Raw genomic sequence first — 12,508 nt, 5'->3', positions numbered from 1 at the left:
CCACCCTCGGCCCAGCAGTGCACAAAGGGGATGTCTAGGCAGCAGGAGCCAGCGTGACAGGCAGGCTCCGGGCACAGACAGACAGACCCCCAGAGGGAGAGCAGGCTCCGGGCAGACAGACAGACAGACCCCCAGAGGGAGAGCAGGCTCCGGGCAGACAGACAGACAGACACCCAGAGGGAGAGCAGGCCACCGGTGCAGCTCAGACAGCAGGGAAGGGGGAGCTTGGCTATTACAGATGGATACGTGGCCCCAGCTCCATTCTGCACCACCAGCCCTTCTGGTTAGGGTGGGAACCTGCCCCTGCAGCGATGGGGAGGGTGCACCAGATGCATGGTGGGGTACAGGAGAGAGCTGTGTGCAACGCACCCTCTGGCTCTCAGGACTGGCAGGCGCAGACACCCCTAGGAATCATTTGCACTTCCACAACCCGTCACCCCAGGCTCCCAAAGCTGTCTGCAGACATTAAGGGTCACAACCCTCCCAGCAGCAGTTCCTAAGTCCTGTGCGCCAATCACTAGGCCACACAGCCCCTGTGCCTTCAGCTGGGGGGGGAGGGGGCACTGGAGCATGCCCCAGCCCTCAGCTCATCGGGATGTGGAGCCAGGATGTGTGGACATTGTGCCAGCCCAGAGCTGCTGAAGGGGACAGAGAAATCTCAGCGTCCCGATGGCCTGGCCAGCATGTGGCCAACACACCTTTAGGCGGCAGCCCCGGCAGAATCAAGTAAAACAATGTGGGAAGACTCTCTGCTTTAGCCCCAAGGATGGCAGACATTCCCATCGCCAGAGCCTGCACGGGACCACGGCTCCTTCTCCAGCACCATCGCTGGCTTGCCAGCTCGCTCCAGAGCCAACCAAGAGCTCCAGGGGCTCGCTCAGACCAGCCACCCCAATTTCTCATCCCCTGGCTGCTCTGCTGTGCTCCGGTGGTCTCCCTCTTCCCCTCCATCTGAGATGCTTCCCCACCATGTCCCTCCCTGCCCCACAGCCCTGCCCATTGCAAGGCCCCTCTGCACAGTGTGTGGCTGCCCTCCGTGAGGAGTCTGGGGAGGGGTGGTTTATGTACCAGTGCAGCCCACAAGCAGCTCACGATCACTAAAAGAACAGTGTGCAGTCGCCCGGCTCCACAGACCCAGAACAGAGCCCTTGGCACGCTGGGAAAGGGATGCAAACCCCTCCCCCATCAGTCCAGGAGCTGGGGGTTCCCAGGCAGCGAGGGGTCTGGACAAGTCCCTGCCCCCAAACCAACCAGCAGAAGGGACCCCACTGGCCCTACGATGGGATGCAGGGAGAAGTGGCTTAGGAGTGAACTGGGTCCCAGGCAGGGCACAGTACTGGGCGCTCAGAGGTTTCCCCTCTTAAGAGATGGGCTGTTAAATTCTGCATTAGCTGGGCCGGCTGGGTGCTTTTCAGGGATAACCCAAGGAGCACGCTTGGCTAGGAAGTCTGGGCTCACTGGGGCCAGACATGGGGAATGCCAACAGCCTGCACTAAGGGCAATGATCCCCTGTCAGAGGGGAGATGGTGCTGCTCCGACCTGGGGGGCTGGAATCTGCCTGCAAACTTCAATCTTCATAGGCAGGCAGGGAACTCAGTGGGACCGGTGTGTGGTAAAGGGCGGCTGCCAACTCAGTCCCTGCTGTGCCCACCGGGATGAGCAGGGCTGAACAGCAGAGGAACCCTGAGAATGCAGCTTCACGGTCAAGGGCTGAAACAGCTGCTGTCCTGGGTGTGAACCCGCAACTCTTCATAACAGACCCTGCGATCCTAAAACAGCCCTGTTGCCCCCAGTGGAGCCGAGCTCTGCTGGGTTGGTGTCGGGGCCCAGCTGGGCTGCTCAGCCCCATACCCATCTCAGAGCATTACCTGCACCCTGGGGTTTCCGCGTCTGAGAGACCCTGGAAGGACTGGAAAGGAAAGTGTTCCAGGTGTTCGATCTCTCTCCTCTTGCACCTCGGCCCTGGCAGGACCAGATTCACTCACATTGGCCAGCTCAACATTCTCAGAGATTTATGGGAGTCACATTGCCCTTTGCACAAGCTTCCCAGCCCATAAGCTAGCCCCCTGCTGAGCTGAGAGAAGCCTAGCATCACCCAGTGAGGGGAGAAAGACACAAAGAATCAAGAGAGAGGCATGGGCTGAAGAAGGAGTGGGAACCAAGAACTCCGTCCTAATCCCAGTGCTGACACCAACCCCGCTGTGGCCTGGGGGCAAGTCACTCTCTCTGCTTTAGCTTCCCGAGCGAAGTTCCCAGGAGGTGTCATTAACCCGGCGTGCTGAGCAACGGTAACTCCATTACTTATCTGCAAGTCTCACTCAAACGTCAGTTCCCAGCGGGGGCATTTTACACTGGCCAAGAATAGTGGGGCTGCAGTCACCAGCCACACTGCCCTTGGAGATGTAAGACCCACGCTAGATACCAAGCTACCCGATTCCTGCTTTCGGACGACTGCCCAGTTCTCTCTCTCCCAACAGCTACATTCCCCGCACTGCCATCATAGTTTCCATTCGCTGTCCAGGTCTCAGCCGTTTACGCCACTGCAGTGAAGTTAAACACCCGTTGTTTAAACAAGCCCACCCCCCCCCCCCTAGCCCAGCACACGCCACTGTGTAAACTCGCAAGCTGACTACAGTGCAGCTACCCTCCCCGGGTCCCACTTCCCCCGGCCGGCCAGGACACACAGTCAGCAGCATGGACCCTTTGGAAAAGAACAACGTCAATGAATCAGTGGAACAGCCCCCACCTCTGCCTCCCAAAAGAGCTCGATGCTTCAGTGGTTTTAACCACCCAACTGAGCCAGGATACAGCCAGGTGACAGTATACAGAGGCCCACTGGTCTAAGCTGGATCTCTACTACCCGAATGGCATTGCAGAGGGCTCAGTCAGAGAGCCACGCAGGGGGCCGAACACATGCAGAGCCGGTTCATTGACAAGACAAATTGGCCTCCAAGCCCTCGGACGTATGCGGCGTTCTGTCTCGCTGTGTCCGACGGGAGCAGAGTGCTAAACAGTCTGAGAGCGAATCAATAACCCAGAGCACAGGCACCGCAACGGGGCTGAGAGTGGCTCCTGCCGTCCCAGTGCCCCCCAACGCTCCGGATCAGCTAGAAACCCCAGCCAGCATTGCAGGCCCAAGGAAGATGAGACTGGCCCACCCAGCAGGGTGTGCTTACATTCCACCGCTTGAAATTTGTTTACACAGCAACTTTTGCACAAGGCTGATCTTGGGCAGGTTTGTATGGCAGCTGCCAAACAATGCGACTGGCATGGAGGGACCGTGGGGGGACGGACAGGACAGGAGGAGCTGGGAAGAGAGGAGGGAGGGGAGCAAAGTGAAACCAAAAACTAGACGGGCAGGACTGCAGCCAGCCTTGCAAGATGACAGAAGTGTTTGGGGAGGGGGAGGGAGATGTCGCACAGAGATAGGGTTGGTGAGAAGTGGTGCAGGGTGCAAGGCCGAGGTCCTACAGGTGTGCTCATGCACATGCCCTTAAGCAGGGCCCAGAGGGGAGAAACTTGTGCTGGTTTAGGACCCTGCACACAGGACATATTTGTACATGCACATATGCCACACACACACACACGCACAGACCCACCACTGCACACAGAGCAGACTGACACCATACACACACACACACACACCACTGCACACCGTGCAGACTGGCACTACACACACACACACACACCACTGCACACCGTGCAGACTGGCACTACACACATACACACACACCACCGCACACCGTGCAGACTGGCACTTTGGTGCTTGTAACAGTTATTTTTTTCTTTGAGGCCCTGCCCGTAAAAAGCAGACACTGATGCCGTTTTACTTCTCTTCTAGTTAAAAAAAGAACCCAACCACAGCAGGTGACTGGCTGTGCAGCCCACTCTCCCGGACAAGCAGCAGCTTGGGGAGAGTGGAGTCGTTGGCTGGAGCCTACTTCGTGGAGTATTTATTTCAGGAAGAAAAGAAAATAAAAGCTAAAATAGGGAGGCTGGTAAACAGCAGCCAGCACCCAACTCCTGGGCTCGTCCAGGAGAGAAACCCCTAAAAATACCCCCTATAATTACATTATTAAACAGGTGGGGTCAGGGGAACTCCTGTAATACACCGAACACGTGAGAGAGGCGGAAACCCAGGGTAATAAGGCCTTTCGAGAGCAGGTCACATTGGAGCGGGGTCCTTATCCCACCCTTAGCGCAGTCCTGGTGTGGACAGAGGGCAGTCGAGGAGCAGTTTCCGTGCCAGTTCCTCATGGTCAGGAGTCTGCTCGGGTCCTGGTATTCCAAGCTGGTATTGCCATCATTTTAAACAAAACTCTAGTACAGACAAGGAACCTCCACCAGCGAACACACGCTAAAGCTACAAACGGCCTCGTCTACACAGAGCTTTAACACACATCACGCTGATCACATGTCCGTCTTCCCTGTGGTGGGCATGAGATCGCAGGCCGAGATCGGGTCCGAGTGCACACGCCTGCCCCAGCCACAGGCCCCAGCCATGTCAAGCCCTGCCCTGGGATCTGTGGGCGCACAGGGGCTTCCATTCACAATTACTGCCTCTGACCAAGAGCAGAACCTCTGGCACAATGGAGACAGCTGGGTGGGACCAGTGAGGAAATAGCTCCCCGGGGTAGCACTGTAAATGTGCCACGTGTTTCCCACATACACAAGCTCCCTGCCCTAAACTGCTTAGAAGAGGAACAGTCTACAGGCAAGGGGGCAGGAAGAGGAAGGAGCCGAGGCATCTGAGCAAAGCAACTAGCGGGCGAGGCAAGGTTAGGGCAGGCTGTATGGACACGGAGTTCTTGAGGAACCGTACTGAAGTGATGGACCTGGACCAGTGCCTGGAGCCAAGCCAAGCACTCTGGGCTGGCAGTGAAGATGCCTGCTCCTTTCCACATGTGGTGCTTCCAGAGATGGGCTTCAGGAGTAGCTGAAGTGAGGTGGGCGAGGAAGAGGACAAGATTTGGAAGGCTGCTGGCAGCAGAGACAATAGTAAAAAGAGACTGAAGGGGAACAGAGGCTGGCATGGGGATGGGACCCCTAATAAGACCAGGGTAGACGCATGATCAGGGCAGTGTCATGGAGAGCCTGGAAAGAGACAATATGGGGCTTACAGTTCACATGCACCCCAAAAGGGAGGCAGAAAAGTGACACTACAGGCAGGGGAGAGGATGCAGCCAGGGAGTTTTGGATGGACTGGAGAGAGGAGTATCAAAGACCTGAGAGGTGAGGATACAGGAATACAGGATACTAGAACAGGAGAAGACTAGGGCAGGGACAAGCCTGGAGAGGGAGGGTTATGTTTTAGAGATGTTGTACAGAAAGAAGCTGCAGGACTTTGGTTATGTTCTGGATTTTGGAAGGGAGTAAGGAGATCTGGTTTTATTGATGGTTCTTCCACGGACTCACTGTGTGAATTTGGATAAGTGATGTCCCCTCTCTGTGCCTCAGTTTCCCCATCCAGAGAATGCACAGTTCTGCCCAAGCTCACAGAGCTATTGTGGGGTTTATTGGTGGTGTTTGCGAAGTGCTCAGGCACAGTGGTGTTCAATACCACAGACGTGCCTAACAGCCGTTCTCAGAAGGAAATAACTTGGCAGGCGTTTCGCAATATTCTTCCCCACATCATACTCGGAGCTGGTCACCTGAACATTCCATTTTGAAAAAAACAGTTTTGAGCACACCCCAGAGTCTTATATTTGATCTCCTAGAACTAAAAAGGACAGTGGCTACTTAACTAAGTTCCCAGTGTAAAGAAACAACTACAGAACCTAATGTGCAGGGGGAAGTTAAGCAATTTTAATAGGATTTTAAAGAACACAGTTTTGGGGCTTTAAATATTTGCCTGCAGTGCTGTGAACGCAAATGCTACCAACACTAAGCCAGTGCAGAAGGTGAAACTGACAAGGCTCGTGTCACTGTCAAAACTGACTGAACAGCAAACAAGTTCTTTCAGTCTAAATAATCTCAGCTGTTGTTCAACTACAGGGACAAGCAGAGGAAGTCTCTTGTAGAACGAGATTATATCCATTGTGAACACACACATAACCAGCCAAAACCTCAACTGGTGAAAATGACAGTAGGCCCCACCGAAGTCAACCGTGCTACACCAATTTACACCAGGTGAGGATCTGCCCCTGTCTATTTTATAACCATGTGCATCTCCAAGATGCCCAAACCACCATGAAGCAAATTTGGGAAACAAATCCTTGCTCCCAGCCTGAAACACTCCACAGCAACTTCTTGCGGCTGTGGTTAACACCCAAAAAAGTGGGTTTGTAACAGACACATAGACACACTCTCGTAGTGGTGTTTGCAGGCAGAATTATAATTATCTTCTCACATCCTGCACACTCTGTCACGGTGAGTCACTGCTTGAGAGAGACACACACTAGAACAAATAGGAAGTCAGCAACTTTTAAAAACGCCTCTGCCACCAAAAAAAAAAAAAAAAAAAGTCAACTAAAGAGAGAGTCAGATTTTCTCTAACCGCCAAGAAAGCCCACTTTGCCACCTGAATCCCTGTAAATCACATCCTGACCTGCCGTGCTCCCAAATGCAGCCTGACAGCTCACGGCAATCAGTTTCAGTTTATTAATTGGAGGAGGTGGCACTGCTGCTGGCAAAAGGAGTCAAGCAATTTTGACCTACTGGAGAAGAGTCACACTACAGCTTTTCACAGCTGCAGATTTTCCCCTCAACCGCTCTCCTTTTTCCTCCAAGCAGCAGTTTGCCACAGAATTTGGGTTGGAAAGCCACACGCTATCCTTCCCTCCCCCCACAGCCTCCCAGTTTCTAACTAGAATCTAAAGATGTCTTTGGCTGTGGTTCATCTCCCTGGGGAAATGGTGGAAGCCTCATAGCCTGGGACTTTTTCAAAACTTGGCCAGACAAAACACAAGGAAGTTGTTGAGGGCAATCCTTCATCTGCAGAGCACTGGGCTGGATGACCCAACAGGGCTTTTCATTAGTGTCTATTTAAAGGTAAACTGACAGTCCACTGTCAGCTAACGTACTTCACAGAGCAGCACAGATTGAAAGAGTTGATTCTGTTTTTTAAGTCTCAGGACACTGGTATTTTCCAGACTAGTAGCCAAATGGGTGCTCAGGCTGGTGGTGCATCTGTCTCCAAAGAATAACATTGCTTAAAACAGTCTGAGAGCAGCTTTTTATTATTGATTTGACCTCTCTGAAAACCAGTTGCTACAGCCAAGGTGGGTTTTCCCCAAGCATACAAGTTACCCAGAATGTTCTGTTAACAGACTGATACTTTCTCCGGGCTGAGTGAACGGATTAGGGGGAAAAGCCAAAATTAGTCAAAACTGCAGGCTATTAGCACAGCTCCTGGAAACTCAGCAGAGATTTTCTAACACCTGCCTGTGTCACCGTACACCAGTCAGTCCCTCTCTCACAAGTTTCTGGAAATTAGATTGCAAAAGTAAACTCTGGAGTAACAGAAACAGCTCAGGGATGAGCAGAAGTTTGCTTTTTAAATATTTCTGAAATACTGGCTGACTTGATGCATGCAGAGACTTCAGACAGAGGCCGGGGAGGAAGAGTAAGAAGTTAGATTTCTGAGTAAAGAAACTTGGATGCAACAGACTCCAGCATCATAACTTTTTCCTACTTCCCATACTCATGCCTTGGTAGGACTCACTACGTTTTATCATTCTGAATAATAACTCTTGCAAAAATGACACTCACTTAAAAAAAAACAACGAACACCTGTTACTACCACCTGATAGGATTAAAACCACCTCTGTCTTAGGGTTTTGTACTGCCACTCACCAGCATAGTAGCTGGGTGCCTTCCACTGAGGACAGATTGACAACACATGAAGAACATTAGGGACTTCATTATCTCTGGAGTTATGCAGGGAGAAGGGGAGGGAGGTTCTGCTGAGGAATGGCCGATGTGGAATAGATCATTCTACTTGTGGTAGAAAAGCTTTATCAAAGAGGAAGGATTTGCAGCATTTCCATGACTGCTCAGTTGCTTGATTCTAATCTCCGGCAGTTCCTTCCCCAGCTGGGTCACTCTCATCTGAGGGCAGCGTGGCCCTGGGTCTTGCACCACTGGGCTTTGTGTCGCTGACATTCTACCACATACGCTGCGTGTTTGTTCTGAGACATTTCCACTCCTCAGACGCTGCTATTTGATGGGTCACTGGATTGTGAGTTAAAAAACCTGGAATAAAACACCTAGTATTTACAACAGCAGCTCTCAAACGCTTCACAGACAAGCATCACTGTCCCCACTCGATAGAGAAGGAATCCGAGGCCCAGAGGCTGAGTTCTCACAGTGATTCCCTGACAGACTCGGAAGCCAGGTCTGACTCCCAGTCCTGTACTCCATCCACTGGACACAGCAGACTCCTTTTTTAAACCTAAACCTCTTGACAAGGTCCTATTAACAGGCGTGGTCCCACTCACCTAGCGACAGGCAAGTCAGGTAAAGAGAATGTTTGTTAACAGCTGGCCTGCACTGATTCGATACATTTCCCTGCTGCCTGGGGAAAATTTGTAAGAGCTACTCCCTCAGCAGCACTATGCAGAAGTTGTTTTTCTACTCCCTAAGACTGTGTATTGGGACAACAGAATGTAAAAACATAAGAATGGCCATATTGGGTCAGACCAATGGTTCATCTAGCCCAGTATCCGGTCTTCCAACACTCGCCAGAACCAGATGCTTCAGAGGGAGTGAACAGAACAGATCAATTGTTGAGTGATTCATCCCCTGTCATCCAGTCCCAGCATCTGGCAGTCAGAGTTTTTGGGACACCCAGAGCATGGGGTTGTGTCCCTGATCATCTTGGTTAATGGCCATTGCTGGACCTGTCCTCCATGAACTTATCTGATTCTTTTTTGAACCCAGTTACACATCTGGCCTTCACAACATCCCCTGGCAATGAGTTCCACAGGTGCCTCAGAGCAGAAAATCAGGGTCACCCAGGGCATGAACACAAAGGATCTTGGAAAGTAGGACACCTGATTTTATCCCACTCTATGCATTCAGGGTTTTGATGCAAGTTTGTTCTTCAAACATGCTGTTCAGGGTAGGGATCATGGTGTCTTACAGGTCTCGAATGGGCCACGCACATCAGTGGTGATTGACAGGCCAGTCACTCTTCAAAAGATGACATACTATTGTGACAGGTTTCAGAGGGGTAGCCGTATTAGTCTGTATCAGCAAAAACAAGAACAACGAGGAGTACTAGTGGCACCTTAGAGACTAACACAGTTATTTGGGCATAAGCTTTCGTGGGCTAGAACCCATTTCATCAGATGCATGGAGTGGAAAATACAACATAACAGTACATGAGAAGATGGGAGTTGCCTTACCAAGTGGTGGTGGGGGGGGTCGAGGCAAATAAAGTGGAAGTGGGCTATTATCAACAGGAGGAAAACTCACTTTTGTAGTGAAAAGAAGAACAGGAGTACTTGTGGCACCTTAGAGACTAACAAATTTATTAGTCTCTAAGGTGCCACAAGTACTCCTGTTCTTCTTTTTGCGGATACAGACTAACACGGCTGCTACTCTGAAACTTTTGTAGTGGTAATCAGGGTGGTCATTAGAAACAGTTGACAAGAAGGTGTGAGTAAAGTAGGGGGAAATTATTGTGAGTATTTGCATGTCACTGGTTGCCATAGTACCTAGTTTCAGAGTAGCAGCCGTGTTAGTCTGTATCCGCAAAAAGAAGAACAGGAGTACTTGTGGCACCTTAGAGACTAACAAATTTATTAGAGCATAAGCTTTCATGGACTACAGCCCACTTCTTCGGATGCACTGAAAAACTGCTTACTTTTACCATATCATTATAAAAGAAATCAATTGGAATATAAATATTGTACTCACATTTCAGTGTATAGTATACAGAGCAGTATAAACAAGTCATTGTCTTTGTGACATTTTAGTTTGTACCAACTTCGCTAGTGCCTGTTGTAAAACTAGGCAAATATCTAGATGAGCTGATGTATCTGCTGGAAGACCTCTGCGTACCCCTGGCTGAGAACCACTGATCTGTGCTAACCTCTCACCCATGGGAGCACCTCAGGTCACTAAACAAGGGCCCTTGAGGCTAAGACAGGAACATGGTTGGGTTCCTGCCCAGTCCCTTCCAACTTAGGGTGACCAGACAGCAAGTGTGAAAAATTGGTACAGGAACTGGGGGGGGGGGAGGGGTAATAGGAGCCTATATAAGAAAAAGACCCCAGAATTGGGACTGTCCCTATAAAATCGGGACATCTGGTCACCCTACTTCCAACTAAAAGGGTGGGGGTGCAGCCAGAAGGGTGAGGATGGGACAGGGGGGTCTTTTCTTAAGGCCTCATCAGGCGGGGAAGAAAGATTGTTGAAATGAAGAGGAAAGCCAGAGAGGTGGTGCCCCATATGGGCAGGGACATTGCTGCTGGGGATGTACCTAGAGTCAACATGAAGCAATTCAGGGACTGGTGGGTGGGGAAAAGTAAAGGGGAGACTGATCTGTGGTTTTTATATCGTGACCCCCGTTTCTCTCCTGCTTGTCCCTTCACTCCACGGACATGCCCGCGCTGCTCAGACAGCGGCCCCGGCCATGGCAGCCCACGTGCTGCGTGCGGAGGGACTGGACAGGTCGAGTTCACACGGGACTCTCCCCCAGCCTGGTCTCCTTCTCCAGCCCGCTCTCCCACGCGTGCAGGTGAGTCACGGCGAGCTCCCCACGCGGGACCGCCCACCAGCAGCGAGGAATGTGCAACGCTCCGGTCTGCAAAGGGACGGGCAGCAGAAGCGCCCAGAGCCGACACAAAGTTTCTCCACGCGACTCAGCGCGGCACACACGGGGGCTGGCAGGGTCCCCCCCACATCTCCAACAGCCACACCCAGCCCCCGCGCGCGGCGAGCAGCCCGGTCCCGGCGGTAGGGGGCTCGGGCGGACCTAGGCTCTGAGCCCCAGGGGAACTCCCGACCCACGCGGCCTCGCCTGGACCCCCAGCGGCCGCCCCCTCCCCGGCTCTGACAAACGTGGGGCGGGGGGGGGGCAGTTCCTTACTCACCGGCCAGGAGCGAGAGCGGCAGCAGCAGCCAGTACAGCGCCCCACACAGCGCCCGCAGCTCCATCCCGCCCCGCGGCTTCAGGGTGGGGGAGAAGCGCCCAGACTCCCCGCCGGCCGGCGCCCGCGGTCAGGCTGAGCCCAGGGGCCGCCCGCAGCGCATGGCGCTGGGCAAGCCCCGGCTGGCTCCGCGCGCAACCATCCCTCGGTGCCGGGCAGCTCCCGCGGGGACCGTCTCGGGCCCGGGCGCGGCTGACCCCCCGGCTGCGGGCCGATCAGCGGGGCCCGCTCCGAGCCCGGGGGGCGGAACGACGCGGCATCGCGGAGCCCCCTTCCTGCCCCAGCCGCGCTGCCCGGCGCAGGCTCGTGTGTAACCCGAGCAGCCCGGCCCCGGCGCTCCAGTGGAAAGTCTGATGCGGGGGAAGGAAGAAGGTGGATTTATCGCGGGGCAGAGCTCGGCGGGCTGGGCCCGGCTGCTCTCCCACGGGTCTTTATAGGCGCGGTCTCCTCCCTGCCCAGCCCCGGGCCGCTTCCCTTCAGCCCCCCTGGGCTGGGCAGGGCCGCCTGGGAGCGGCGGGCTCTCGCCTCTCTCGGGTCCTGGGTGCACCCGCCCCAGCCTGCCCGGGGGGAGGCGCTGCGCGGGCAGAGGCCCCCCGGGCCTGGCGGGGAGGGCTCATGGGGAAGCTACAGCTGTCTCCCCCCCACACACAGACACACACACTCCCCGGGCACGGCTTCTGCTAATGCCCCCGGGCCTGGCTCGGATCCCCGCAGCACGTGTGCAAGCTGCGGCCACAAGGCGCTGTGCCTCCAACTTGCGCTTTTCTGTGGCCCCCCTGGCCTGCGCCAGCGGCTCCCACTCCCTGCCCGTCCCCGGGCAGCCGCCGCGCTCAGCCGGGGAGCCAGCTCCACCTAGCGCCGGGACCACGCTGGCTCCCCGGGAGCACCCAGCACCCACCCTGCGGCGTGGGGGGCCCTGTCGGAAAGGAGACGGAGCTGGCAGGAGCGTGCGCGCACGCTGCTGGATCTCGGGCTGCCCTGCGCAAGGAGTCTGGTGGCACCTTAAAGACTAACATTGCATCCGAAGAAGTGAGGTTTTTACCCATGAAAGCTTATGCCCAAATAAATCTGTTAGTCTTTAAGGTGCCACCAGACTCCTTGTTGTTTTTGTAGATACAGACTAACACGGCTACCCCCTGATACTGCGCAAGGAGGAGACTGCGGCTGGGTTGGTGGAGGGGGAGCTTTGGGAGACCCCTTTTATCCGTGAAGTGGGATCGGATCAGAGCCTTGGTCCCTGCTGCCGTTTAGAAAAGGAGAAACCAATCTGAGCGGTGCCTTGTGCAATTAAGAACGAATCCTCTTCTCCCCCCGCCCCCATCAGAGCCATATGCCAGGAGCCAGACACCTTAGCCAGAGCTCACCTGCCTTCCACCCTTTCCACCACAACTTCAACAATCAGCACCCGTCCA

At 54.0% G+C, this 12,508-nt stretch overlaps 1 protein-coding gene across 1 annotated transcript in view; it reads right to left on the bottom strand.

Annotated features, from left to right (window-relative positions):
- LOC117886399 (piezo-type mechanosensitive ion channel component 1-like) overlaps window positions 1-11,646 on the bottom strand; it is a 67,610-nt gene extending 55,964 nt beyond the window's left edge. Inside the window, exon 1 of the mRNA XM_034788142.1 lies at window positions 11,040-11,646. Within this exon, the coding sequence (XP_034644033.1) occupies window positions 11,040-11,103 (64 nt within the window). The 5' untranslated portion in view covers window positions 11,104-11,646. The remainder of the gene's footprint in view (window positions 1-11,039) is intronic.
- Between the last annotated feature and the right edge of the window lie 862 nt (window positions 11,647-12,508).

Source organism: Trachemys scripta, chromosome 13 (assembly GCF_013100865.1).
Source record: "Trachemys scripta elegans isolate TJP31775 chromosome 13, CAS_Tse_1.0, whole genome shotgun sequence".
Classification (NCBI taxonomy): Eukaryota; Metazoa; Chordata; order Testudines; family Emydidae; genus Trachemys; species Trachemys scripta.
Note: the sequence above shows the minus strand (reverse complement) of the source record. Positions and strands in the feature narration are given on the sequence as shown.